General features: G+C 39.3%; 3 protein-coding genes across 4 annotated transcripts; 1 reads left to right on the top strand and 2 right to left on the bottom strand.

Annotated features, from left to right (window-relative positions):
- On the top strand, window positions 1-26,785 carry LOC131427352 (putative fatty acyl-CoA reductase CG5065). 2 transcript variants are annotated; one of them, XM_058590468.1, is made up of 5 exons: window positions 1-253; window positions 9,057-9,753; window positions 25,568-26,113; window positions 26,178-26,435; window positions 26,503-26,785. In XM_058590468.1, the coding sequence occupies exons 2-5, from the start codon at window positions 9,119-9,121 to the stop codon at window positions 26,675-26,677; spliced, it is 1,614 nt and encodes a 537-aa protein (XP_058446451.1). In that variant the 5' UTR covers window positions 1-253; window positions 9,057-9,118; the 3' UTR covers window positions 26,678-26,785. The 2 variants fall into 2 exon arrangements, with proteins under 2 accessions (XP_058446451.1, XP_058446450.1); XM_058590467.1 differs by having other exon boundaries at window positions 2-243.
- On the bottom strand, window positions 20,384-22,293 carry LOC131427353 (uncharacterized). Its single transcript, XM_058590469.1, has 3 exons — window positions 22,057-22,293; window positions 21,928-21,993; window positions 20,384-21,872 (listed from the first exon to the last, which is right to left on the bottom strand). Exon 3 carries the CDS (start codon window positions 21,717-21,719, stop codon window positions 20,919-20,921), a length of 801 nt encoding a protein of 266 aa, XP_058446452.1. The 5' UTR covers window positions 21,720-21,872; window positions 21,928-21,993; window positions 22,057-22,293; the 3' UTR covers window positions 20,384-20,918.
- Window positions 26,771-27,941, bottom strand: LOC131427354 (heme oxygenase 1). Its single transcript, XM_058590470.1, has 2 exons — window positions 27,699-27,941; window positions 26,771-27,642 (listed from the first exon to the last, which is right to left on the bottom strand). The coding sequence occupies exons 1-2, from the start codon at window positions 27,796-27,798 to the stop codon at window positions 27,029-27,031; spliced, it is 714 nt and encodes a 237-aa protein (XP_058446453.1). The 5' UTR covers window positions 27,799-27,941; the 3' UTR covers window positions 26,771-27,028.

The following is a 27,941-nucleotide window of genomic DNA, read 5'->3' as shown; positions in this document are numbered from 1 at the left end:
GTACCAACTTGGTGTAGTTAATCCGGGTGTACTTACTAAGTTATGTAGATGTTCTGCTGTAGTAGCATTCAGTCAGCGTTCATCACTCGATCGACGCGGACGATCGTTGTTGTTTTTGCATTGTTTGATCGTCATCCTGCTATAAATTAGAGAGGTCCCGTTTATGTTTATTGTGATTTTGGGAATCGAAGCTAGTGTTGAATCGGGCTGAAGAATCGTAAAGCGCGGCTCAGTCGGTACAAAGTGAGTGTCGGTGTGTTCTCCAATTTAAATTTCCGTGATCTATAAAATAATGTTGATGTTCTGAAGATACAAAATGCGAAGCTCAGTGTTTAATGAAATAATCTTTTACTGGAATGTGCCGTGATGATGAGTTAAATCACGCGAACTGACTGCCGTTAATCTACTGTTTACATATGCAAGAAACGTTGTATCTCATACAAAAACAAATCACTTGATCGACTCATCAATAGTGAAGCTGCACTCTAGCCAAAGGTTGATGCAAACGAAGGGATGCGCCCTTTTGCAGATATGTTTGTTTGATGGGAATATTGCATAATGTCACATTATCGAACAGATATTATAAAGGCATGTGCAGTGACAATTGCATGGATTGTGTGAACGTCAATGGTTGTTTAATCGAACTACGTATTTGCTAGCGAATGTTTTAATATAGGTTTGGACTTGTGTTTGAGTTTGGATATGCTGAATATATTTGAATTGAATCTGTTTTTTTTTAATTTGGAAAGTTAAATCCAATGTCAAACTAAAACTCATCATCTTCTTAACAATCGTGACCACTGCTTAATCTGGCAATACATTACTATAACATCGTATTATTAATACGTTATATAGACTCCTAAAGCGTTTGTTTCTAAAGTAAACAGTCAAAACTGTAAATTAAGCTAACTGTACAATTTCCCTTATGTTTATATGCAAATATAATATATACGTTGTCTAGAGATGGTGAATGGTAGAATAAATCATGCTAACTAACTAGGATAATCAAGCCCACATTCAGCTTAAAGAAAATTACATTTTTGTGTTAAGCATTTCAAAGAAAAAATAGTCAGATTTCGAAACGAAAACTTCGTTAAAAACACATAATTATCTTGAGATTCTGTCTTATTATAATGACTTTTTTCATAGAGCGTTTTGAAGTCTATTTCATAAAGCAAATTGCCAAATGGATCGTTTTAACAAACTATTCTGTTAATTTATAATAAAAAAAATATGCTTCTATTTTAAAAATAGTGGTACTCGTTAGCTTTTTTCTCGCAAGTTTTAAAAACCGAAGAGAAGTTCACACTATCGTAAACAAATATTGTCATGTGAGAGGACGTTCATAAACTAAATGTGTGCAGAAAAATGTTTCTCCAGAATTTTGTAAATCTCACGTTGCAAGCGTATAGAATTTTTTTCTAAATTTATATACTGTTAGTTTAATGATAATTATTGTGCCTGACTGTTGGTTCCTTGGAAAAGTTAGAATGGTATCTGTTCATGGTATCTGTTAATGCTCAAACCCTATAGGGTAAAGTGTTATAATTTGCCCTCATTAAGAAAACATTGAGAAATTTCTAAGAGTTTTAATATATTTTCCTCGAGAATGTGAGTATTTCATTGCAATACGGCCGAGGAACATAATTTTTCAGATGAGAATTTATTGATATAAACACATTTTCCAAAACTACCACATTCTTAGTTTTTTCGTTTGCCTTAGACATAATGCCACAGCAGCCGTAAAATATGTCTCACAACAAATCAGTGGCTTGGCACATAACAAGAGACATTTAACCCCACAACAATGATGCATTATGCTTCTTGAAATGTGCATAGAGTGACTGTTTTGAGATAATCACTATGTCAAAGAAATGGCGGATAAAACGCTTATTTAGTCGAAGCAAAACCTTACACCGAAAAGCTGCTAAATGAAATTTACAGTTTTTTCATACTTTCCTGCAAACGACAACTACCAAACTTGCATAGCAGAAAGATCCTACGAAAAGATAGTGTTAGTGATAAAACTTTGGTTTAGAAAAGTGTTGAATCCTTAAGAAAGGAAGGAGGCATTTTGGCTAGCAGGGGCGCTTTATAAGACTTTCCTATTCATATTTCTGACCAAGTCCAAATGTCTGGAAACAGTTTACAGAAAAATAACTTTTTTATGCATCTAGTGGTATAATGGTGCCTTTCTCATAAATATTACTATAGCATTCTTCAACTTCAACTTCAGCCTTCAATTGAATCTTACTGCCATAAACCTTAAATTAAAACAGTTTGAAATTTACAAACTTAAATGAATTTCTTTTGTTGATCATCTATTTAAATAATGATTCAAAATTTTGAATACACTTCACTCTATAGTTCCGGAACCGGAAGTAGGATCCAGATGGAATTCAACAGCACTATATAATGCCATACGACCTTGCATTTGAAACTAAGATTTTAAAATTCGGTTCGGTTCACTGAGAAAATGAGATATGTTGCGTTTTGAAGTTTTTTAACTGTGATTGTTTGGCCAGCAACTGACATAACTTTAAAATCTATAACAATTTTCCGAAAATCGCGTTTTTGATCAATTATTCAAAAACTAGACCGATTTTCGAAAAACCAAAAACACTTAAGTTTTCGAAATCAAATTTATCATAACTATAGGTATTCTTAGAATTTTGAAATTTACCGAGCCGTAATTGGTTTTTGAAATGTTTTAACGGTAACTGTTCCGTTCCACGGGAATGATTTTAGAACTGAAAAGTAGTGTTTGAAGCAGAATTTCACAAAGAATCTGAAAATGCAACTCTAAATTATAAAATTTTAGCTAAAACAACCGGGCACGGTGGCATTATATCGTGAGCAAAAATTAGATATAAAATTATGACGCGAGTTTATGCACACGCTTAGTTACTCAAAATTTAGTAAGATCTCACTCATCTACAGAAAAAGTGGAACAACTCTAATTTAGAGTAACTCCGAAGTTACTCAAATTTGAGTTCTTCCACTGGAAACGATATTTGGGTAAAATCTACTCATTTACTGAGTAACACTTTATTTGTACATGTACCAAAAATAGAGTAACTATGACTCAAATTTTGAGTAAAATTTTATTTCACATATACCAAATTTGCAAAAAAAAATTGCTCCTTTTTTGAGTGTATTGTATTAAAATATTAAGTAATTGAACACAATACTATATCAAGTGGTGGTCGCTTGAAGTAGTGTGTCAATCGCAAATTAACATACATGTCAGTTATGCTCAGGCACCAATACACTTATTCCTCATAAATGACATTTGAGCATATTCGTTTCCATTCTAAAGCACAACACGGAGTTTATCATTCCGGTTTTTGAAGACACAACACCGTTTGTGTTGAGCGACTCACCCTCGAAATACGCGATCTCACTAACAAAAAATACAACCTGTTGCTGCAAATGGTTATTACAACTTTTAGACTGATCTTACGAATAGTAATAAAAAAACGAGTTCTTGCGTTAAACTCAAATTTAGAGTAAGAGTTACTCAATATCATTGATGATAACTACTCAATTTTTGACGTTTCCATGTATCATTTGAAAATGAGTAACTAGTACTCAAACTCTGAGTAACTTTTTCTAAGCGTGCAGCATTGGGTTTTGACATATATAAGACCGTCAAACATAATGTGAATTATTTTATTATCGACTAACCGTCAGCTTGAATTTTAAAATGACTTTAAACCGCAATTTTCAAATCCTACTTAACAATGCAGAAAGTCGTTATTTTGGATTTGAAAATAGTTCAAAACATTACTCTTTGGCATTTATTCGCCATACCCGTTTCAAAAATATAATTATAGTAAGAATTTGCCATAACCTCGATAAAGTGGTAGTAGATGTTATTAGAAACTTGAAACATTCATGTTTGAAACCTACTCTTCGATCTCGTTCCAAAATACCCGTAATCGGAGCCAAATTTTGAGTCATTTTACGTTTTGAATTATCCTAAGAGGATCATTTTCGGATCTTGTTTTTGGTAAAGTTTAGGTATAGCATATGGCAAACTTTTTAATGAATTTCGACAAACCGAAGTTTATTGGATATGAAGAAGATTTCAAAGTAAAATCATTGACATCCACTCATCAAGATTGTTGACGCGCTCTGATTGAAACTGATTGAATTTATTATAAATAAGAAACACTTTTGCTATGCTCGTTTGCGTCATATGTTTTCGAGCCTACTGAATGTTCAATCTCGATTAACAGATTAGATCAGGTCCTAATTGCAAATGACACTTATGACGTTTTTCGTTGGTTCCACTCGCTCGGTACCAGTTTTTTGGACTGACAGTCCATCAATGAAACGATTTTGTAGAGTTTGTTTTGCACGCTTGCTGCTCGGAAAAGAAACGCCTGGCAGCATCTGTCAAAAAGTTTTGCTGGAGTGCTGTCATTATTCCGGCAAGAGTCTGGCAACAATGCATCAACCATTTCCGGCTGAAAATTTCGCCTAGCGGTTATTAATGGCTCGGTTTCTGCCGGATTCTTGCCATACACGACTGTCAGGACTGTTTTGAATCGATTCGGAATAATGACAGCAATTTTAGGGCCTTTGGTTCTATATGTTTCATTAGAAGTTTAAATGAAGAGCAATAACATAGCTTTCTCATTACCCAACATGATATTCAAAGCTTCTTTTTTCAATATACCAGTATTTTTGTTTCATTTACCTGGTCTCAAAACTCGATTTATTTATTTTGGATGTACGTGCAGGATTAACGAATATCCAATCAAGTCGAACAAAAAAAAAATGAAGGAAGAGCGATTTTGAAAGACGACACGTGGCGAGAGAATGACACAATTTCCCCTGCAAAATTTTTACAGTTGCCGTAATCTTGCCAGGCTTCTACCGGCTGCCAAAATTTCTCACAAGCGGATGCTTGACATACCCGCATGAAAACAGTAGCAGCTGAGTTCGTACTGTGCAGAACGGTGCGGTATTTTTTCATGCATGACGCAAAACTTTCCTATTCCGACCGAACCAGAAGTGCTACCACAGACTAACAGACATGACAGTATGAGTAAATTCTTATAAAAATAATTTTTCGTGATGCACTAGTTCCACCTATATTGTACTGCGCGAACTATTTACTATCAGTACACCCCTGGTGTTATGTAAAAGTTTTTTTACTAGTTGGTTTCCCCTCGTTTGTCAACACCGATCAGCTGCTTGCAGGGATGCCAGATTTCATCAAAATATTTGAAAATAAATCGTCACAATAAATTATTGGATTACGTTGATAATATATTTAACTTTTTCGCGATGTTGGAAGGTAACCATTTATTTGACTCAACGTTGTTCATCTAGACTATTTTTTATTGTGTTGGTAGTTTTCACCCGAAATTAAGTGGCGGCAGATCAGAAGCAAGTAAATATTGTAGCAAAACGGGTTCGATTTTGTATTGCGTTGGAGGATGAGAAGTAGGCACAATTATGTATATAGTTTTGGCAATATGTAATAAATCTGTATCCTGCATGAAATTCGCATGGACATATACAAATCAATACATTACATATAATTCTGTATGAATGGCAACTCTGTTGGTAAATGAAAAAATAAACACAGTCTAGATGACAAACAGGATATTTTTGATAGGGTAACGTGGCGCCATCATGACACATGTGAGTACTGTCCCAAATAAAGGAATATTCGAAATGACCGTTAAAATGGTTGAAGAATCTAATTTGAGTGTCCTGTCTGTTAGTCTGTGGTGCTACTGAATGAAATGCCTGGTGTGAAGCAACGATCAAAACCGTCGGCCGCGTTAGAGAATTCAAGAGGATTACATCCTTATGGCAAGCTGCGAGCAAGCCATACAAGGATGAGTTAAATATTTCTGAATCGATTGATTGTAAAATTATATTAATCCATCAACAAATTAATGAGTTATAAGCATTTAACATTAAGACAGAAAACGGTTACGCGGCTAGTTTTGAATTTTCGAATTGACACCTTGATTCGTATAGTGAAGAGTAAGGCATATTTCAATGCCAAAAAACAGACTGTCTCATTACCGGTGGTGTCTCATACCCAAATACTCTCTCCTACTTGACGAGCCAGTCGAAGAGACGAATGATCCTAAGGTAAAAACCTCTATAATCGCAATAAAAAAAATGGTTTCTTAGGTTGATGTCAGAGTGAGCACGGAACGTAAGGAAAGCAAATCAATGCGATGTACTGTTTTCGCATTCACTTTGCTTTGATCGAATGTAACTAGCTCACAAGCGCGCCCAGACGCTTCGCGTGACGCGTTTCACTCTGATACCAACCTTAGTGTTAGTAGGGTCGTAGCACCAGCCATGCAATGATACGGTACGCTATAAATCGGCTTCGAAGTCTATTGAAACAGAAGGTCAAATTCTACTAAAGGAATGTAATACTCTCTTAGATGGATAAGAAAGCGGTTTTATTTATTCAAATGGTGCTTTTGTAGGAGTTATATTTCGTTGCAATGTCGTCATCCAAGAGCCTTGGATTCGTTCTAATAGTCCTAATTTCCTCCCAATGCTCCTATCGTAAGTTCCACAACGCGACGCTATGGAGCATCAATTCTTCGCTCCCGGATTAGGGACGATTAAGGACATTTTACACGGTAGATTTAAACGAACTTTTTAACCTTCTGGTTACTTTCAGAAATGGCAAAAATAATTTGGGGTTAGTTCAGTAAAGTTTGGAACAAAATATCAAGTCGGGTCTGTCCCATATGGGAAGTACTCGCATATCTGTCCCACACACTGAAAATCACATTTTAGGAACTAAGAAATGCAGGTTGCTTTAATTTTTTTCTGGCCACTGTACCAATATTTAGCGCTGGTAGTGCATGCAAAAATTAGTTAATTAGTTAACTATCTTTGAATCTAGCCGGTACAATAATTCTTCTTGGATATTTTGCGTTTTGATCTGTTTCTGGCCAAATTAATTTCCTTCAGAATCAAACGTGTTGCTCCCATTTATACTCACAATTTCATCCTCCGAAGCAACAACTTAAGGAAAAGATTCAGCTCTTATTCAGCAAATATTTCAAATTGGAATTATCTCGAACGTATTGTGCTGAACGAGAGATTTCAGAATATTTCTCTCAGGTGTTAGTGGCACTGAAACCTACAAAGTCACTGTTTTAGCTGTCTTCCGTGGAACAGTCTCCACCATACAATTTAATTGCATCAAGACCTGACATGATGTCACAAACTTAATTATATTGAACGAATAAAAGTTTCACACGAATGGTAAATCAAACATTAAATTTTGCCACGTGTGAAAGCATAGCATGCTAAAATGGAACCGGCATGCGACTATCTTATCGTTCGTTAACAAAAATACTTACAAATGGGTCCCATCTTGTCGCGTAACAGATTTTATATAAACGAACGACAAAAAAATGCAACATTTCATTCCGGATGAAAAGTTTATAATGTAAATCAATGTTTGTGATTAAAAAGCGGGCCTTACACGAGAATTATTTTTGTCATTTTTGATTATGATTATGATATTGTATGGAGAATTTATCATTTCTGCCTTTACACGTTCATTAAAAATGACATTACTTTTTAGTACTGACACTTTTAATGATCGTGTAAGGGCCGCTAATGAGATGAATAGTGGAACTAAGATGAAAAGGGGTACCGTTACCCTATAATATGACGACTGCGCATACAACATGAATGCAGAAAACGAGATCAATCCAACTGTGAGCAGAGATATTCTGTGAAAGTCAGAAATCTGAAAACAAATGCTGAAGAGTGGTGGCAAGAAATGATATGCATTCGCATTTCCCGTAGTTTTTATTTAATAAAAATTTGTAAGTTGATGTAAAAAAACGAATTCAAGATACCTCTCTTCTGAATAGTTCAGAACGAGTAATCATAGATGCACTAAAGATCCCTTCAAGTCTACTAGGTCTGTGGTTTTAATTTTCTCTCCATAGGTATAGACAGGACATCCTAACTAATCGCGAAAAGCGTGAATGCAACGGCTGTAACTATTGTGACCTACATACAGGGCCACCCGCCATGGCCCGTCAGGTCAATCTTCATTCGCCGTAAAGGTGCGGAGGCCTGAGATTTTCTTAGTAGACAGCGCAACACTTAGTCATTCACCCTTCGCTTCCACGAGCAGTTGCTGTTGATACACCACGGCAAGCTTGAGCTAGGTCGTGGTGACGGATCGATGTGCACCCCCAACTAACAACAGACCCGATACAAGAAAGTGCATCGCACAATTATTGGTGCTGGGGTTGCCGTCGTGGTCGTCGTATTGAGGTTAAATTTTAATAATACGTAGACTGCATTGCATCAATATTCGACCCGCGTCAACCGCCTCACGACGTTGATCTTGGTAGGATGGTGGTCATTATTTTCCTGGTGCGACAAAGTGCATTGGGTAAATCGTTACTTTTGTGCTACTGGTAGGGTAATTGAAAAATAGGAAGCTTTGTCCATAAGAAAGCAGTCTCATACATGGACTGCAAACGTTTAAAGTGTGTGCGATTTAAAAAACTAGAGCTCAAGTTTTTTTTACAAATAGTTGGAATATACGATTACTACTTTAATTTGAGTCATCCACAAATGATCAGTTTTTGTGCTAATGAACTTGCTACCCTACAGGCTTATTGGCAACGATTGCAAAAAAAAAAACAAAATGCTACTCAACGATGATGCAGTTTCCAATCTTGTTGCGTTCTGTGGAGTGAAAAGAAACCAGAAGTAGTCGGTAGCGATTTTTGTATTAACGTGTCTAACGTTAATAAACTTACATGTTTTATTATGATCTGGTAGTGCGCATTTCGAAAAACAAACTCTTGTCATTAAATAGCTATTTGCGATAAAACTAGAAGACAACACCATCGAAATAGAATACACTGCTATTAGTACCCACTTGAACAACAAATGTCGAAATTGGTCATCAATTTCTGTATCCCTGAATACGCGAGCGATTGATTATATAGGATAATTTTATTCATGTTTTTAAAATGCATAAAGCAAAACATTCTCACTACTTCTTTCTCTATATATCATTACAGACCTTGTCCTTGCGAGGTGACCTACTTGCAGTATAGGACTCTTGCCGATGCAGTAGGCGAAGATGGAGTCCATCCTGTCGCCTGATCAGCAGCACCTCCTCCACCAGCAACACTACCGGAGCGTGCCGGAGACGTACGCAGGCCGGACATTGTTTATAACCGGTGCGACAGGTTTCATGGGTAAAGTCCTTGTGGAAAAGCTACTTCGTGATTGTGGTGATCTTAAGTGTATCTACCTGTTGATCCGCACAAAGCAGGGGGTCGATGCAGCACAGCGACGGGATGACTACCTCAAGCACACGGTATTTGACCGTGTTCGCCAGACGGATCGGGCCCAGCTGGATAAGATCAAACTGATTCGTGGTGACATTCTGGGTGACGGGCTGGATATGAGTGAATCAGACCGGACGGAACTGATCGAACAGGTCGATGTTGTTTTTCATTGTGCGGCGAATGTCCGGTTTGATCAAGAGCTGAAGCATGCGGTTAATTTCAATACCAACGGTGCAATGCGAGTGCTAAAATTGGCAGAACAAATGAAACGACTTGTGGCTTTTGTGCACGTGTCAACCGCCTACTGCCAGTGTAACGAGGAAGTCGTGGAAGAAAGAGGATATTCTGCCCCGCACAATCCACTAGGAATTTCCAAACTGACCGAGCTTGTAAGCGACGATGTCTTGCAGTTGGTTACACCCAAGTAAGTCAACTTTTATTTTAAGTGAGGAATACTGTCCAGTCAACATTACTCGTGACCACGATCCCAGTCGATTCTTTCAACTTCCTAAAAGGTCTTCGCGTTTCTGTAACTTAGTGACAATGTGTGCATAACAAGTGGAGAGCAACACCAGAAATGGGTAACAGGTCATCAGGTTTCACATATTTCAATTTGGATTTATCTTTAAATGAGTCCTTAGAGCAAATTCAGTAGCTAGGAGCTCTATATGGAAGATCTATAATAGACCAGAAACTGGAACAAACGTATCCCCAGCAAGCCGTTCTAGTTTTATTTATTCGACCAGTTCTTCTGTCAAATTTAAAACTGGTCTACGATGCCGTTCTATTTTTTGTATATTTGAAACACGAGTAAAACACTGCTGGGGCTGCCAGTTTTTCTTGTTATAAAATCCAGATTTAAATTTTGTAACTGACATAAATTATGTATCTAGAACTAGAACACTACTGAATATACCCTTAGGGCATGTTCAGGAGTGTTCTAGTTCTAGATGTATAATTTATGCCAGTTTTAAAATTTGAATCTAGAATTTATAACAAAATAAACTGGCAGCCCCAACCGCGTTTTATCTGTGTTTCAAATATAGAAAAAATAGAACGGCAGCGTATACCAGTTTTAAATTTGACAGTAGAACCAAATACAAATAATAATACCCCTAAGCCCCATACAAACGAACCGCCAATGTTTGGTTCACAGCCTGAACAAGTAAGCCTAGCAAATTACTCCCTTTCATTGCGATAGTTTGAAAATGTGGAAGGAGATCGTTTCTGGCAACGCTTTATGCTAGTTGCTACGGTGCAAAACAATTGTTTATGTTTATCGTTGCTGTATTAAACTGCAACAATCAGTCTAAATATCACCGGCACTAGCACAAAAGATGAAAAATGAACACAAACACCCACGAATCTACAAATATCAATACATTCATGGCGGCTTAACCATTCTAGATTATTGTTTAACTTACATTTCGCTTGTGATCTTGATTATCAGATAAAAACTGTTTGTTTATTTATTTTTCACTATAATAAACAGTTACTATGGTGAACTTGTTCTTACCCTTCAGTGTTGCTAGTTTTATAGAAAACTCGTTAAAGTACATTGTCACTCTGACAGTGCGTCATGACAGTTTACCGCACGATGCAAAATGTGTCCTTGAAAATTTGTCGAAGTATTCCGTATTATAATTTGTATTTGGTAGAACTGTTCGAATAAATAAAACTAAAACGGCTTGCTGGGGATACGTTTGTTTCAGTTTCAGTTACATTATAGACCATCCATATGAATCTTGCAGCTGCTGAATTTGCTCTTAGTATGGCAAACAATTTATTTAGCACGAATGAAGAGACCAAGACTATTTCAAATCGTTGTATCTTAGAAACTACTGTTGGTCCCAAAAGGTATCCTAAAAAATGTTAGTGGGAATTCATTGGGTGCTCTAAAAATATATACACGTAAAAAAACTTTTAATTCGACGACATTCCCATGCCCACAATTATTTTAAGGGTTCATAATATTGCAGTTCTACCGGGCCCGAATTTTCTCTCGACGGCCCTGCTTACTGTCCAATTAACCAATTATTTTAACTTCTTATGAAGTCATACTAATTGTTCATCATTTTATGATCAAAAGGATTCTCCCATGAAAAAAATATGACGGTCAGAAAATGCGTTACCGTCATTCTGATTGTAATCCGAAAAATAAGCCTACAAAAAATTTGGAACCCCATTACCTTGTTCGACCATTTTGTTAAATTTGTTTCATACATATAACACTACAGACTGTATTGATCCATCTAAACAATTTAAATAAGACAATTTTGCAAACGGTTTTTTTAAAAAATGAAGAATATTCTGTGGTATTTGCAAGATTTCGACATAAAATCTGTTGCACACGTGTTTTTTTCACGCAGTTCATTTAAGTGAATTCTCAAGCACAAAATCAAAAGCGGAGCAATGGACGCAAGTAAGCTCGTTATTTTAAACGTCGTAGTTCTTCAGAAACGCAAAGAAATTCGCAGGGTTTTTTTTTGTTTTTCTATCCGAACATATAGCATTTGAGATATTAGTTAAAATTGCGTAAAAAAGTTCATCACATCATTCCATATAATTCAGATATGAATCATATTTTAAATTTATGTTGCAAAACCAAAATGATTCATGATTCGAGAACTTTCAACCTAGGTGTATTATCATTCCCCAAATCATGACACGTTTTGCTCATTTCTAGAATCGAAATTTTGCCCGTGTAGTCTTCGGCACGAAGATACATGTAGTCGTAAAGCTTGCTTCAGATAGAATGGTTTTAGCTATCTTATTCCACCAGGTCGTCATCTGATTGATGTCTTTAACAACCTTTCCCTTTGCCTTGAGTCTCCTCTTCATGATTGCCCAGTATCGCTCAATAGGGCGGAACTGGGGACAGTTGGGTGGGTTAGGGTTTTTCCGAACAAACTGGACCCATTTCTCTGCATACCATTATTGAACGACTTTGCTATCAAATCTTCGTTTTTGGACATACTCTATTTGTAATAGTTCCGATGTCATTGTCTTATTTATAACGAAAATTTTCGTTTTTCTGCCACAGCTGCAAATGCCCTCCCAAATCATAAATTTTCTTGCAAATTTGTCGGCAGAAACAAATTTTAATTTGGCTGGAACATCCCCCCGAGCCGTTGCCAAGTAAAACTTTTGACCTGGGATTTGCCCGAAGTCAGCCTTGACATAGGTTTCATCGTCCATCAGAAGACACCAATCGAACTTGGTCAGCACCTGGTCATATAGTTTCCACGAATTTTGCACGAATTTTGACCACACTATTCTGTTTTATGGTCCGATTTGGCTGTTTGCTAGCTCGATATGACTTGATTCCTTCCCGGAGTCTAGTTCTTTTCACGGTACAATAGACAGCACCGAACTTTCTGACCAAATCACGGTTCGACAGATTAGGATTCCTCTTAATCGTCTTCAAAATCTTACCACGCAGTTTCCGGTCGACAGTTCCACTCCGACGATTGGCTTGAGGCTTCCCAATCGTCGTCGATGTTTTCTTATACCGTTTGATAACGCGCCATACGGTATTTCTGGGCAATTTCAACTATTTAGATAGCCTAGATGCAAACCACAATGGATTTCGGCTGTCATGTTGATTGTTTACAAAGTACAGTCGATTTGCGGAATGTCAAAAATCATACGTGAAGCTGACGAAATTCCCGACACGTGGGCGCCAAAAACTTCCAAATCCGTCCACCAGAAGCGCCACAATATGATCAAAAGTTTTTTCCAATTCTAAATGAAGCAAGCTTTAAAAGCTCCTGTTTCTGAGGCTTTTTACGGCGTGGACAAGTAGACTAGTGATTTTGTGGTGCACTGGAGTATTATTCTTAGCCTGTTGGGAGTCACTAATGACACTATACTACATATTTCGAAAAAAAACATGTGATTTTACATCTTATTAGATGCACATAAATGCAGCGTCGCAGTTCACGCTAATTTACGTGGAAGAACGTTGAATATTGTGTCTTAAATCACATGACATGAAATTCACTGAAATAAAAAAAAATGAATCCTGTTAGCGACCGCCGCGACTTGAACACACCACACACCAAAAAAATGTTAATTATGTGTTTCATTTTCTATACGTCATTTTGCACAAACTTTTTTAGTGCAATAAAGATTGATAGTTCTTTTTACTTGTTCAGAAACACATTTGTCGCCTTGGAAATAAGTTTTCTTTAACATTCAGTAAAAAAAACATCGTTTCAATAGTAATTGAAGAATCTATAACGATTTTTATAGAAGGGAAACATATTTCCCTTGAGCGAAATAAGACAAGCTAAATAAAAATTCACTCTTTTGTCGGTATACTACCGAGATGCAATCACCTTGAAGATCAAAAAAACACACACATGAAACAAGTTCATTACCGAGAACATACCAATAAGTGGCGAACTGAATATTGACCATGGCTCACGATCGATGCAGTGACAGCAAATTTGTACAATCATTTCCGAATGATTATACGATGACTCATATAGTATGTGCGATACTTATACCCCTTATTATGTCGAGATATGATGGCAAAGCACATTGTTACATTCATGTGAAAATATTTTTATTTGATCTCATAGCTAAACAACGCCAAATGGAATAGGAAAAAGAACAAAACCGCCATCAGAAACAAAGCGCGAACATAGCAATTAAAGAGCATTGTACTTGAAATTAATGTGCATTTTTCACTCATATGGAGATGGACGTTGGTAAAATTTTAAATTTTACAAAATGAGAGCAAATCATTCAACCCAACGTGATAGGAAATGGGTGCTCAATTGTTATCGTAAAATGACATTGAATTGTTTCGTGAGTGAAGTTGCATACATACGGTTTTTTAATCGCAACGGGGGACGTGTCCCTTGAGCCGTAACGAATGAAATCAATTTAAAGTAACGTAAACAAAATTAGCAAACTTACATCACCTTGAATTTCAATGGCTATTAATAACGTCTGTTTAGTATACAGCTGCAATTCGTTAATCAGAGTGCACTACTGGCTGATTAATGATTGATATTTTTAAGGAAGAGATTTTTTTTGATATTTTCTCAACACTGGTAGAGCAAACTGGGCGGCTACAGGTCGCCGACCCGACGTTGGAAGCGGCAACCTCTCACGAGCAAACCTATAATTCATCAGTTTGCCGATCTACTCAAAGCTAGTTTCCATGCATTCATGAAGCCGGAAGACCTGTTGCGCAATAATTTTAATCGAAAATTTGATTTCATTGGAGGACAAGGCAACCTCGACACAGTTTGATTCATCCAATAGCTAGTCAGAAGTGACGGCCTCGTGAATACAAATCTGCAACCGCCTCGTTTGCACGGCCTATTATACTGGTCGATTCCGGTAGTGATGGATTAGGGGCTACCCTATGTTTGTGCTTAGGGCACATAACTGCTAGGTGGCATAACGATTCAGCATAGACTGTTATCATCTGACGAGTCCAAGACGAAACGCAAAGAAAAATAAATAGGGTTATATAAATGTTATATAAACAGGTCGTGCAGACCACATGGCTTGCTAGCGTTGGTAACCAAAAATTTGTAAATAGTTCGGTATGACGACATACATGAAAAATAAACATGCTTTGATTCAATGCCAACTAGTCCGAACGGTGTGACGAAAGCAAGCCCGTGGTTTACTTGGCTTGCTGAAGCAAAGTTAATTCCACTAACACAAAAGAGTTGTGTTTGCCTTACCTATTTCTACCACATTGGGGTTATATGCCCTAAGCATAAACATAAGATAATCACTAAATCATTGAAACTACGACCCCTAAATTATTAAAACTGTTGGAGAGGGAATTTTCGGCTTCTTTTAAGCTAATCCACGCGTGTAGTGCGTTGACAAATGCTAAAAGCTAATAACATTTTTTATTAGAATTCAATGGTTCAATGGCGAAATCTATCAGAAATACAAATTGAGAAAGTTACATAATCAGTCAATTCAATCGTGAGTATTACTTACTGCTACCAATCGTAATAACTTAGAAATATATCAATTAATTCACTAATGAAACGTTAACTAAAACTTCCGTGCGTTCTTACGGTCTTGTACCATACTCGCATGACTTGCAATCGGTCGTTTTGCAGCAGCCAGCCATCTTACACGTCGCTGTCATTTGGCAGGGTTGCCTGTAATTGTGAATTCAGTGAACCAGTGAGGTCAGATTTATTCACCGGAACATTCCCCGGGCCGTAACACTGGTCCAGGTCCTCAGGATCAGTTTTACCAGAGTTCACCTCCAGCACCGCCAATTTCGCCACCGGTCTTCGAAGAACGCCAGACGAAGTCTGCACCCACGCTTGACGCACGCGTCCATCGTGTCCTCGTTGGACCTCCAGAATCTTTCCACGTGTCCACCCGTTGCGGCGTCCGTCGTCAACGATGATTACTAAGTCACCTTTCTTAACCGGCTTCACCTCTCCGAACCATTTCGTCCTTTTGGCAATAACGGGCAGATACTCGCGTATCCAGCGACCCCAAAACAGGTCCACCAAGCGGAAACTTCGATCCCAATCACTCCGACATACGCTATCCGACTCAACCAGTCTCCTCGGCGGCTGTGCCACCCCGTTGGAGTTACTAAGAAGGAAGTGGTTGGGGGTTAGGGCTTCCTGATTAGCCTTGTCCAACGGAAGAAACGTTAGAGGCCTAGAGTTAACGATACCTTCCGCCTCTACCAGTACTGTACCAAGTATCTCTTCCGTAGGGAGCTTCGTAGTTGACATTGCGTAGAAAGCTGATTTGACGGAGCGCACCATCCTTTCCCAGGCGCCGCCCATGTGCGGAGCAGACGGTGGTACAAACATCCATTTCGTAGTAGCATTCGTGAAAGTCTCGGCTAAGGATGCGTTCATGACTTTGATTTCGTCTCGGAGTTCGTTGCTTGCACCCACAAAGTTCGTCGCATTATCGCTATAGATCTCGGAAGGAGAGCCTCGTCTGGCGACGAACCGACGAATCGCCATCTTGCAGGATTCCGTCGACAATGAATGCACGACTTCTAAGTGCACTGCGCGGATAGATAGGCACGTGAATAACGCTACCCAACGTTTCACATTGCATCGGCCCACTCGAATGGTTATGGGACCAAAATAGTCCAGACCCGTGAACGAAAATGGTCGGAAGAAGGCTCCAAGTCTGGCTCTCGGCAGCGGGCTCATCCGGGGTACCCTGGGGACAGCATTACGGATTTTACATTCAGCACACTTTCCGGTTACACTCCGAACTACGGTGCGAAGGTAAGAGACATGGAAGCGTTGCCTCAATTCGTTGATGACCGTTTCCCTGCTTCCATGCAGGAATTTACGATGATACCACATGACGATGAGGCTTGTAACATGGTGATTTCGAGGAAGTATGATAGGGTTCCTAGTATCGTACGACGCAAACGCCGCCAAGCTTATTCGGCTTTCCATGCGCATAATTCCCTTTTCGTCCAGGAACGGAGAGAGTCTGTAGAGTTTACTGCCACCGCCTAATTTGATACCTTTTTTCACAGTGTCAAGCTTCGAAAGTAAGACCACCTCCTTCAAGTAAACCTCTTTCTGGATGGCACGAAATATCCACGTTTCCGCCATTTCCAATTCTTCTCTCGACAGTGGTCCGTGTGTAGCAGGAACCCGCCGTATCTTCGCTTTCAGATTCCCAAGGAATCGACCGACATATCCGATAGCTCGGGTGAGACGTTGCCATTTCGAAAATCTTTCCCAGTCGAACACCGAACGAACCACTTCGTGCTCGATTACCAGGTTAGGGCGCTGCTCCTCTATCGTATCGTAGTTTACACCCTGAGATGACGGCCAGTACGCCTCATCCATATGCAAAAGCTCAGGTTCTCCAAACCAACGGCCGTTTGGATTCAAATCGGGTTGCCCCTTCCACTTCGTAGCATCGTCTGAAGCGTTCAAATCCGACGGAAGCCAATGCCATTCAGCTCTACTCGTTTTCTCCAAGATCTCCCCGATACGGAAAGCGACGTATTGCGTATATCTGCGCTGATCAGAATTGATCCAGCCCATAACGGTTTTTGAATCAGTCCACATATACCTCTTCGCGATTGGTAGAGTATGAGTGTTACAGATGTCCTTCATTACTCGCGCTCCTAGCAGTGCTGCTTGAAGTTCCAGTCGCGGTACCGACGTCAATTTGAGTGGGGCTACCTTCGCCTTCGCGCATATTAATGCGCACTGCAGTTGTCCCGCTACTTCGGCCCGCAGATAGGCTACGCAGGCAAACGCAACCAAGCTTGCATCAACGAATACATGTAGTTGTATATTCTCGACTGCCGATAAAGGCTGTTCTGGAAAATAACAGCGCGAAACTCGTACCGTCTCAAGCGAAGGAAAAAGTTCAACCCACCGGTCCCACCGTGGTTTCAACTCGATCGAAATTTTTTCGTCCCAGTCTGTCTTGCTTCGCCAAACATCCTGGATAAGGATCTTCCCGTGAATCGTAAAATGAGAAAGAAATCCTAGAGGGTCATATAGACTCATCACCGTTCTTAGCAGCTCTCTCTTGGTGGGCCAGGCAGGTACTACCGTAAAGTTGGACGCGTACGTAAATGCGTCTTCCTGTGGTATCCAAAGCACGCCAAGCACGCGCTCAGAACATAGGCCAGTTCCCGTCAAGAACTCTTTAACTTCTGCTGTCTTCGTCTCACCGAGCTTACTCAAAACCTTTTCCGAGTTAGACATCCATCCACGAATGACAAACCCACCTCTAGAGTGCACGAAAGTAACTTCTCTCGCCCTACGAATTGCTTCCTCTTCAGTATCCACGCTGTCCAGATAATCATCGACGTAGTGCTTACGTATGATCGCGTCGGCTGCTTCAGGATATCGATCTGCATATTCAGTAGCATTCAAATTCTTAACGAATTGTGCCGAACAGGGCGAGCTCGCGGACCCGAACGTGGCTACATTCATGAAGTACACTTGAGGATTCTGATTAGGGTCATCTCTCAGCAATATACGTTGGGCATCTCGATCCTCCTTTCGTACGAGCATCTGGTGAAACATTTCTTTCACGTCGGCACAGATAGCTATTCTTTTTTCACGAAATCCAGTGAGTACTCCCTTCAACGGTACGAGCAGGTCCGGTCCCTTAATCAGCATCGTGTTCAAACTCACACCGTCAACTTTTGCAGCAGCATCGCAGAAAATACGTATTTTTCCTGGCTTCTTAGGGTTCGTGGTGACGCCCAATGGTAAATACCAGACTTTTCGCGGATCGGATGCGGCAAGTTCTTCTTCCGTAGCCTTTTGTATGTATCCTTTTGCTTTATATTCTTCTATCTGTCGTAGTACACTACCACCTATATCGGCATCCGCCTTGATACGCCTTTCGAGACATTCTAGCCGCCGTACGGCCATGAAGTAGCTCTCGGGAAACTCGAACTCGTCAAATTTCCACAATAATCCAATTTCAAATCGAAAGCCAACACGCTGAGTGGTTGATTGCAAAATCTGCTTTGCCCGTTGATTCTCTTCGGTATCGATGCTTTGTGGTATAGAAACTCCCATATTTTCCAACGAAAAATATTGTTTTACCAGTTCATGTAAATCGTCCTCTTCTCTTATACATTTGCACAGGTGCATGTTGAAACACCGTTCGTTCCCCGTCGTCAATATTGGCCCATGGATCGCCCATCCCAATCTCGTTTTGGTAGCTATGGGTTCATCCACCTGTCGTTCACGCATCTTCAAAGTAACACTCAAATGCGCATTGTCGTTACCAATCAAAATCTTTGGAACGGCATCCCGGTAATCCGGAATAGGCAGACCTGCCAAGTATGGGTAGAGCTTCACCAATTCGTCATAGCGAAGAGTCTGTGTCGGCAATCCTAGATCCTTAACCGTGCGAACATCAGAGAGTACAAACTTCTCTTGAGAGATACCGGAAATATCTAACCTCACTCGTTGAGAATGTTCTTCCGACCGAGTCACGTTTCCCGTCCAGGACAGACACAAGCTTTCAGATTTGCCATTCACACCGAGAGAATCAGCAATAGAATCATCAATCAGCGTTATCGACGAGCCATCGTCTAGGAACGCGAAAGTAGTAATCGAACATTTCTCCCCATGGAGTGTGACTGGCACAACGCGGAAAAGAGACCCCCTCCCAGTAGCGTGATGGTTTTGCACCGCCGTGTCTCTGGCTGATGACGGATTACTTCTTTTCGGATCAGTATGCAGCAACGGATGATGCCTGTACGAGCAACCTCCTATTTCACATCGAATCTTCGACTTACACGGTCGCCTCCCATGCGAGAATAAACAGGTACGACAGAGTGATAACTTCTGGACCAATTTCCATCGGTTATCAACGTCCAGTTTTCGGAAAGCAATACAATCTCGCACTTTATGCCATGCTTCTTGACAAACGAGACATTGTTTATCCAAAGAACTACTCTCAGCTGGCTGGGATAGCTTCGATATATCCGTCGAATGTGGATTACAGAAGTTTTTCCCTTTCGATTTGTCGTGCTTCGGATGATTTGCCCTCATATCTACCGTCAGCGTGACCTCGCTGGCCGCAGATACCAAAGTTGACATATAAGTCGCAAACGTTCGAAGATCAGCTCCGAGTTGTTGACGCTTAACCATTGCCCATTCAAGCTTGAGATTCGCCGGCAGTTTGTCCACCAGCTCATAAAGTAGTGTAGGATTGTTCAAATGCGCTTCCTGATGACTCGCGAGCAGATGATCGCAAAGATTTTGTACAGCTATTCCGTACCCTATAAGTGTCTCGAGTTTCTCTGGTCGCGGGGTTGGAACTTCTCTCACTTTCTTAAGCAAAGCATACACTAGAATTTCAGGTCTGCCATAAAGAGTCTGTAAAACCGATATGACCTGTGGCACGGAATCCGGAATCAACAATTTGTTTCGTACCGCTTCCAACGCGGCACCACGCAGACACCGTTGGAGTCGCATTAAATTTTCCGTGTGAGTAAATCCACATGCATTTGTGGAATTGTTAAACGAACTTATAAATAACGGCCATTCTTCCGGATCACCTGAGAACAGCGGAAGTTCCTTTGACATCACCTGGCGTGCTGCCAGTTGTAGCGAAGTGGGCTCGACTTGAGTAACTGGCGATAAGTTAAGAGAGGGATATTGTATTCCCGGCTGTGATGGGTCATGCACTGGTAACGCAGAAGATAATAAATGAGTTCGATCGAGTGGGTGTACATTATTTGAAAACTGTTGATCGAATCTTTCATACGAATTACTATTGCTACACTGATTACCTCCCTGCAGAGGTACTGCACTACCTGGCAAAACATTGCCTCCTGCCGATGTTTTACCATCACAGTTGCCTTGGGACCTATCGTTCGAGCTGTTAATTACACCTCCTACTTGCGAAATCCCGAAGGGATACGGTTGGGATATTTGATTATTAAATCCATAGAATTTCCGATCAAACGGATACACATGAGTGCGAAACTGACGGTAGAACGCATCATACGAATTACGATTGCTACATTGATTACCTCCCTGTAGGGGTACAGCACTACTAGGCACGAAATTGCCTCCTACCGGTGCTTTATTTCCAGCACTGCCTTGGGGCCTAACGTTAATTAATTACACCTCCTACCTGAGATGTCCCGTATGGATACTGTCGCGGCATTTGATTTTTCATACCGCTGATACCATTATTGCGAACCCACGGCTGGCTCCATTGAAATGCTGGATCCACCGGAACGATAGAAGTGGACACCGTACACGGAACTTGTAACGGGATCTCTGGGACGACCGTCGCATTCGCACGGCTGGTTGTTACAAATGTTGTTACTTGCGCAGACGAGAATGCTGTACACGACGGGGTTTCCTGCACGGCAGCTGTCGCAGTTGTCGTCGAAGGGAAAGCTGTCTCCTGAGTGGCTAAGGTAGAATTCACCAAACCCTCTAGATGTCGCTTACGCCATTGATTGACCTTGCTGTCGCTGCTCTGAACGGATTTCCGACTTTTCTGATCATCGCCTTCTTCTTCGCAATCGTCTTCCATCGCTTGAAATTTCTCCCGCAGGTATACTGAATCGATTTCCAGCTGTTTTTTCTCGAGATCGATTTCCTTCAACAGCTTTTCCGCCTCGTGACGTTTCCGCTGCTCCACTAGTTCGAGATTCAATTGTCGCTTTTTGAGTTCTGCTTCTTCCTGAAGTTTCTGCAGACGAAATTTAGTTCTCGCTCGGATACTGCTAGCAGATGCGCCTGCCTCTGAACCGGCAGCGCTCGTCGATTTTCGCGGATCTTGTGTGGGTTCCTTTTCAGTAAAGATGCACTTCCGACAGAGAAAGTCTTTCTCACTAACGCTTTCCCCTACGCCGACGCACTCAAAGTGCCACCAACTTCCGCACTTATCACAAGCGACCATCCTACTGTTGTCGGATTCCCCACACGCCGGGCAGCTACTTTAGTTTTCATCTGACATCTTCCAATTGTGCAGATCTTTTAGTTTGTTGGAGAGGGAATTTTCGGCTTCTTTTAAGCTAATCCACGCGTGTAGTGCGTTGACAAATGCTAAAAGCTAATAACATTTTTTATTAGAATTCAATGGTTTTAATAACATGTGCTTAACTTACATCTGTTAACCTTCAATAGTTCAACCACCTCCAACAATACTACTAACGATAAGAATAACGCGAAATCTATCAGAAATACAAATTGAGAAATTTACATAATCAGTCAATTCAATCGTGAGTATTACTTACTGCTACCAATCGTAATAACTTAGAAATATATCAATTAATTCACTAATGAAACGTTAACTAAAACTTCCGTGCGTTCTTACGGTCTTGTACCATACTCGCATGACTTGCAATCGGTCGTTTTGCAGCAGCCAGCCATCTTACACGTCGCTGTCATTTGGCAGGGTTGCCTGTAATTGTGAATTCAGTGAACCAGTGAGGTCAGATTTATTCACCGGAACAAAAACAATAACCTCTTTATTATTTTTACGTTTCGTCTTTGACTCATCAGTGCAGAGCAGTTCAAATTGAACTGCTTAGTGCTAAACTCGGCAGCTCAATTGGAACCGCTAAGCAGACGTAAAGTTTCTGCTATTTACAGAACAGTTTTTATTATTTTTACGTTTCGTCAGAGCAGTTCAAATTTAGTTTAGCACTAAGCAGTTCAATTTGAACTTCTCTGCACTGATGAGTCAAAGACGAAACGTAAAAATAATAAAAAGGTTATGTGCCCCAGCACAAAATTTGGCTAACCCCTAAATGACCAAACCTGCATTGGCCAGAAAAAGTCGAAAACACGTTTTCGTTCGGCACGTCAGAAAAGACATTGCACTCCGTTGCAAAACAAAAAGTGTTCTGTAAGTAGCAGAAACTTTACGTCTGCTTAGCGGTTCCAATTGAACTGCCGAGTTTAGCACTAAGCAGTTCAATTTGAACTGCTCTGCACTGATAAATCAAAGACGAAACGTAAAAATAATAAAAACGGCTATGTGCCCTAGCACAAAATTTGAATAACCTCTTAATTGCCAATCATTTTTCAAATTTATATATGTGTGCACTACATTTTCTCAGAGATTGTTGGACCGATTTAAAAAAAACATAGCTTTAAATGAAAGGTCTTGTAGTCCCATATAAAGTTCTTGGATTTTATTTGAATTCGACTTCCTTCCGGTTCGAATGAACGTTCTCAAGGTCTGGTACAAAATTCCTCAATTTCACCCGGATTCGACTTCCGGTTCCAGAATTACAGTGTAGATGGATAAAAATTGTATACCGACACAAAAAAATAACGTTACTTAATTAAAAAAGATCATTAGTGAATTTGAAAGTTATCGTTGGAGCTTTTTTTTGCAGATACTACAAACTATCAATTTAAGAGCTAGAAAACGTTCATTCCGCAACTGTTTGGCTCTAACTCTAAGGCAGCATTCCCAAAGGTAAACAATGGCAGATGGAATCAGTACATTGCCATTTTGCTTACATTTTTTCGGTATAAAAATCCTCGAAACTGCATAGCGCTATCAAAGTCGTCCTTGATATATACAGTGAATACTTGAAGAAATGTAAAATTAAAAAAATAAGCTATAGTGTTTGATAGGTTTAACCTAGGACAGGACCAGACAACTGGCTTCTATTTCCAGAAAAATATTTCTCTTCTTATTCCGGTTGCTCCCTGCTGTAAATAATAAATGCCTCGCGATCACTGTTGCCAGTAGAGATAATTATTCATTCTGAAAACTTTCTCCCATTATAACATGTAATTATTTATCATTTGAAAACACTTAGACAACTGTTATATCGGTCAAAAATATAGCTTTATATAGGATTCATTTTGATCAGATGTTTGTTTTGAAGAAAACGTTTAGTTGAAACAGCATAATAAAAATTTTCTAAAACACTCAATTTTGGGTAATTAATTTTTGCAGCTTGATTAACTAAAGTATTCAACATATTCTATTTGAGAAAAATAATAACATACATAAGTATCCAAAGATTCGGTGCTATTCTCAAACAACATAATCAATATTCTCGTCCATATCACACTTCGTGATTTCAGGCTTTCTCTTTGTATCATCCAGTGATTGTTAAATGTACTCGTATACTTTCCGCATTGACAGGATTTAAAAACAAATTGAACTTAAATCCTATTGAAATTAATAATTTTGAAAAGATGACCCGAAAAATAAAATATCCAATATCAAGCCACATTGTTACCGACGATACTGACAACACTTTTTCTACCGCCCTGCAGTAATCTTGATTTCAACAACTTGTACTAGCTTATGTCAATTTCAACCAATCACGAGCTGATCCGAAATTGGTCCTAAAAGTGGATTAACAATTGTCAGGTCCTGTCCTAGGGTTTAACTTCAAGAAACTCTTGTGCACATGGAAACGTACGCATAAATGTATACAGTCAATTTTGTGTAAATATAAACTGTGCCAATTTATACTATTCAATATAATTGTTCAGAAATCAGAAGAACTTTCAACTGCAATTTTTTTCATTTACTCGAAAAAATTTTCTGGTTAAATTTATGACTTTTTGAGTCTTTTCAAAAGCAAAGTTAGACATTTTTAAAAGCACAATTTTATTTTTTGTTTGAGCGGTGAAATAAATTACGTGCAAAAAAGCTCTAAACAGAGATCAAAACTATTTCAATTGGTAGTTCTTGTCAGTAATAAGCCAAATAAACTGATCCCGACTACCCTGGCTATTCCAGGGTAGTCGGGATCAGTTTTTTTGTTTTTTTTTTGTTTTTCTTTACGCTTCGTCTTAGACTCGTTAGTACATAACAGTTTATGTAAAATTGTCATGCCATCTAGCAGTTCAACATGAACTGAAAACAGCAAAACCTTGGTATTAAATTTCTTTTGTGGAATTTGACCCTCTGATTCAACAAACTTAGCTTACAGAATCTTTGCATGGTTGGTGCTACGATCCTACTAAGAATCCATCCAGATATGAAACTGGAACATATAATTGGTTTGTAAGACCAGCGCCTTATGTACTGAACTGTCAACCCGAATAATGACGTTGAAACTATGTTCGAAACTGATTTTAAACAAGCTGTTTGGCAGCAGTTAGGGCATAAACTAGGTTAGGTTTGGTATCAAGTGAAACAATATAAAAAATCAATGTAAGATCTGATAGATACATCTAGCAATTTGACTTTGACGACTGCATCCAGAACCGAAAACCGGTAATGGAACCAAAAAATGGGAATAATTTTGAGACAAGGATTAAAGATTTCGTCCCAATCTTTTGCGTCATTTTAGTTCTGAAAATGTAAGTCGGATCCAAATAAAATTCAATTGCAGCTTTTGAGTTTATAGGGATTTTCATTTAAATAAATCCAAGATAATGAAAATCTCGATTCACACTTTCAACAAGGACTCTAATTGAACTAAATCCCGAAACGGAATGGAAAGTACTGAAAATTATGAAGAAAAATAAATTTGCATATGAAATCGAAATATTGCATTTTTAGTACTTTGTCCACTGTATGCTTATTCACTATGTTCGTGTAGTCGAGTCTCTAGGAATAATTACGCACTTTTCGTTGGTTGCAAAAACTATGTCAGTTGCCATCCTAAATGATGACAAACCAAGCCTCTTATATGCTTTGCATGTGTGTATAAAGCAGCTGTAGGGCAACAGAGTCTTATCACTTCGTGATATACGCGTGTATGATAGCATCAGAAAAATTGCCTCTGGTACACATAGAAATAAAATTTTTCATTCTTTTGTCAGTTTACTCAGCAATCTACCAAACACCTATGCGTTCTCCAAAGCCCTCACAGAAGATCTCGTGTGTAGCTACCGCGATCGGTTTCCGATTGCAATTGCTCGTCCTACCATTGTGGTAGCCTCCCTGAAGGAACCTGTACCGGGATGGATAGAAGGTACGAATGGGCCAACTGGGCTGATGATCGGCGCTGGTCGCGGAGTCATTCGTAGCATGCACTGCAATCCGGACTACGAGACGGATCTAATGCCAGTGGATATCACAATGAACGCCATCATCGTGCTGGGGGCAGAACGAATCAATAAGACGACCGATCGGGAAGTTATGTTTTGCAACGTTTCCGGAGCGAATGTGAACCCACTAACCTGGGGCGAGGCGCTGGAGACCGGCCGGAAGAAACTGTACGAAAATCCGCTTTGTTTTGCGTTGTGGTATCCAGATGGTTCAATCAAGTCGAGCTATTATTACCACATGCTGTGTGTGATTTTTTTCCATTTCCTTCCCGCTTATTTGATCGATTTCATGATGATTGTGTTGCGGCGGAAACCTTTGTAAGTAATTTTACTATATATAGTACAAAACAGTAGGTGACATGTTTTAAATATTTCATTACAGCATGGTCAAAGTACAAAAGAAAATAACGCAAGGCTTAGAGATTCTGCAATATTATACCACAAAAGTTTGGGTTTTCAAAAACGATAACATGCGAGCAATGTACAGCCGCCTTTCGGAGCAGGATCGTGAAAAATTTTACTTCGATATTTCTCAAGTTCATTGGCCAACATTCTTCCTGAACTATATCCTAGGCGTGCGGCAATTCGTGCTGAAGGAGTCTCCGGAAACACTCCCAAAGGCACGCAAACTACTGCGAAAGTGAGTATCGCAATCTACGCTGTAGAATACATTTTCCACAAACTGTATTTATTTTTTTCATTTTCAGTTTGTATGTACTGGATAAAATCACTCAAACTGTTTTTTATATGGTGATGCTTTGGCTTGTGTGGTCGTATTGGAGCGTTGTTCTCGAGACAATTCAGTGTGTTTTCGATACTGGCATCGAACACGCCCGAAACGTAATTTTTCCGAGCAGAAGCGGTCCAGCAAGCCGAGTGTAAATAGACAAAAGGAACATTCACTATTGTTTATGCTTAGTTCATGTTCACGCATTCATTATTGTATAAATTGAATATTTTTATGAAACGCACGGATTTCTGCATCGACGAGATTGTAGTTATTTTTACATGAATTTATTTCCTTGGGAAAGAAAATCCTTATCGCAATATATGCGTACCATCTATATTAATTCAAATTAAAATTAATTACCATCTATATTAATTCAAATAAAACTTACAATTAGTTTCAATAAAACCTATACTATACAAGATTAAAATCTACTTTTCAACAGAAAAAATTATATAGATATGAATATCAAAAACGTTCTCGTCTAATGCGCGTTTGAACTCTTTCTACCAAATCATTCTTACTGCAGCAATTCCAATGATAACAATACCGACATACATCAGTACTCTTACATTTGCCTTATTGACGCCACTAACCGTTCGAATGACGCAGTTGTTCAACTCAAAAACCTTCCTACTTTCAGCCACCAGTTGTTGGCGAGTATCCTCATCCAAGCGATCACCAAAATCATCAACAATTTTTCGCATTTTCTGCTTTAACTCATAAATGCTATTATCCTCGAACGTGGTGATTGCCGCTCCTTCCGTACTAGTCGTTTTGCTGGCGAAAAAGTTGAACTTTTTTGACATATTTTTCCTTTTCTGAAGAATTTGTCCGCCCGACAACAATCCCATATAAAGATGATAGACATAAGCAACCAAAAGATTGGGATTTTGCCGTTCTAGCTCCTCCAAATGTTTTATGTAATCCAGGACCTCCTTGCGTGGATGGTAACTATTTCGCCAATCGCTTCCCAAATAAGTGTTAAGGTCCTGCTCGAACTGCTGCGTCCGATGAAACTCATCTGGTAGAAAATCGTTGGCAACGTGTTGCTCAAGAAATTTAAAAATTTCGTAGAATATGATTAGACCCTCCGCCCATACTGCGTTGTCATAAAGAGCTAAAACAAAGACAAATGTAGACCCTACCTTATGAATATCACCTGAGAATCATTACCAAATGCCAGTTTTGCGTTAACCAACCCATCGCTCACACTATGAATGTCTCTTGTTGCTAAACGCATTTCTTTGGAAAATGATAGTTTTTTCGAATCCATTCTGCCTGTTTTAACACGAGCTTACTTTATTACCGTATGGTTTATATCTAGAGTTTTACGTTCTGAAAAAACACCAACGTTCTGAACAATTGCATTATTCAAATCAGTAAAAAATAAACAATGATCAGCTGTTATTCTACATT

The sequence above is a fragment of the Malaya genurostris genome, chromosome 2 (genome assembly GCF_030247185.1).
Source record: "Malaya genurostris strain Urasoe2022 chromosome 2, Malgen_1.1, whole genome shotgun sequence".
Classification (NCBI taxonomy): domain Eukaryota; kingdom Metazoa; phylum Arthropoda; class Insecta; order Diptera; family Culicidae; genus Malaya; species Malaya genurostris.
Note: the sequence above shows the minus strand (reverse complement) of the source record. Positions and strands in the feature narration are given on the sequence as shown.

Bases quoted from the DNA above. Each gene is read 5' to 3' on its own strand.
- LOC131427352 (XM_058590468.1), top strand. From the start codon at position 9,119: ATGGAGTCCATCCTGTCGCCTGATCAGCAGCACCTCCTCCACCAGCAA. The intron at 26,114-26,177 runs GTAAGTAATTTT...ATTTCATTACAG, and splicing joins GTGTTGCGGCGGAAACCTTT to CATGGTCAAAGTACAAAAGA. The intron at 26,436-26,502 runs GTGAGTATCGCA...TTTCATTTTCAG, and splicing joins GCACGCAAACTACTGCGAAA to TTTGTATGTACTGGATAAAA.
- LOC131427353 (XM_058590469.1), bottom strand. From the start codon at position 21,719: ATGGTCGCTTGTGATAAGTGCGGAAGTTGGTGGCACTTTGAGTGCGTC.
- LOC131427354 (XM_058590470.1), bottom strand. From the start codon at position 27,798: ATGGATTCGAAAAAACTATCATTTTCCAAAGAAATGCGTTTAGCAACA. The intron at 27,643-27,698 runs GTAATGATTCTC...TCTTTGTTTTAG, and splicing joins TAACGCAAAACTGGCATTTG to CTCTTTATGACAACGCAGTA.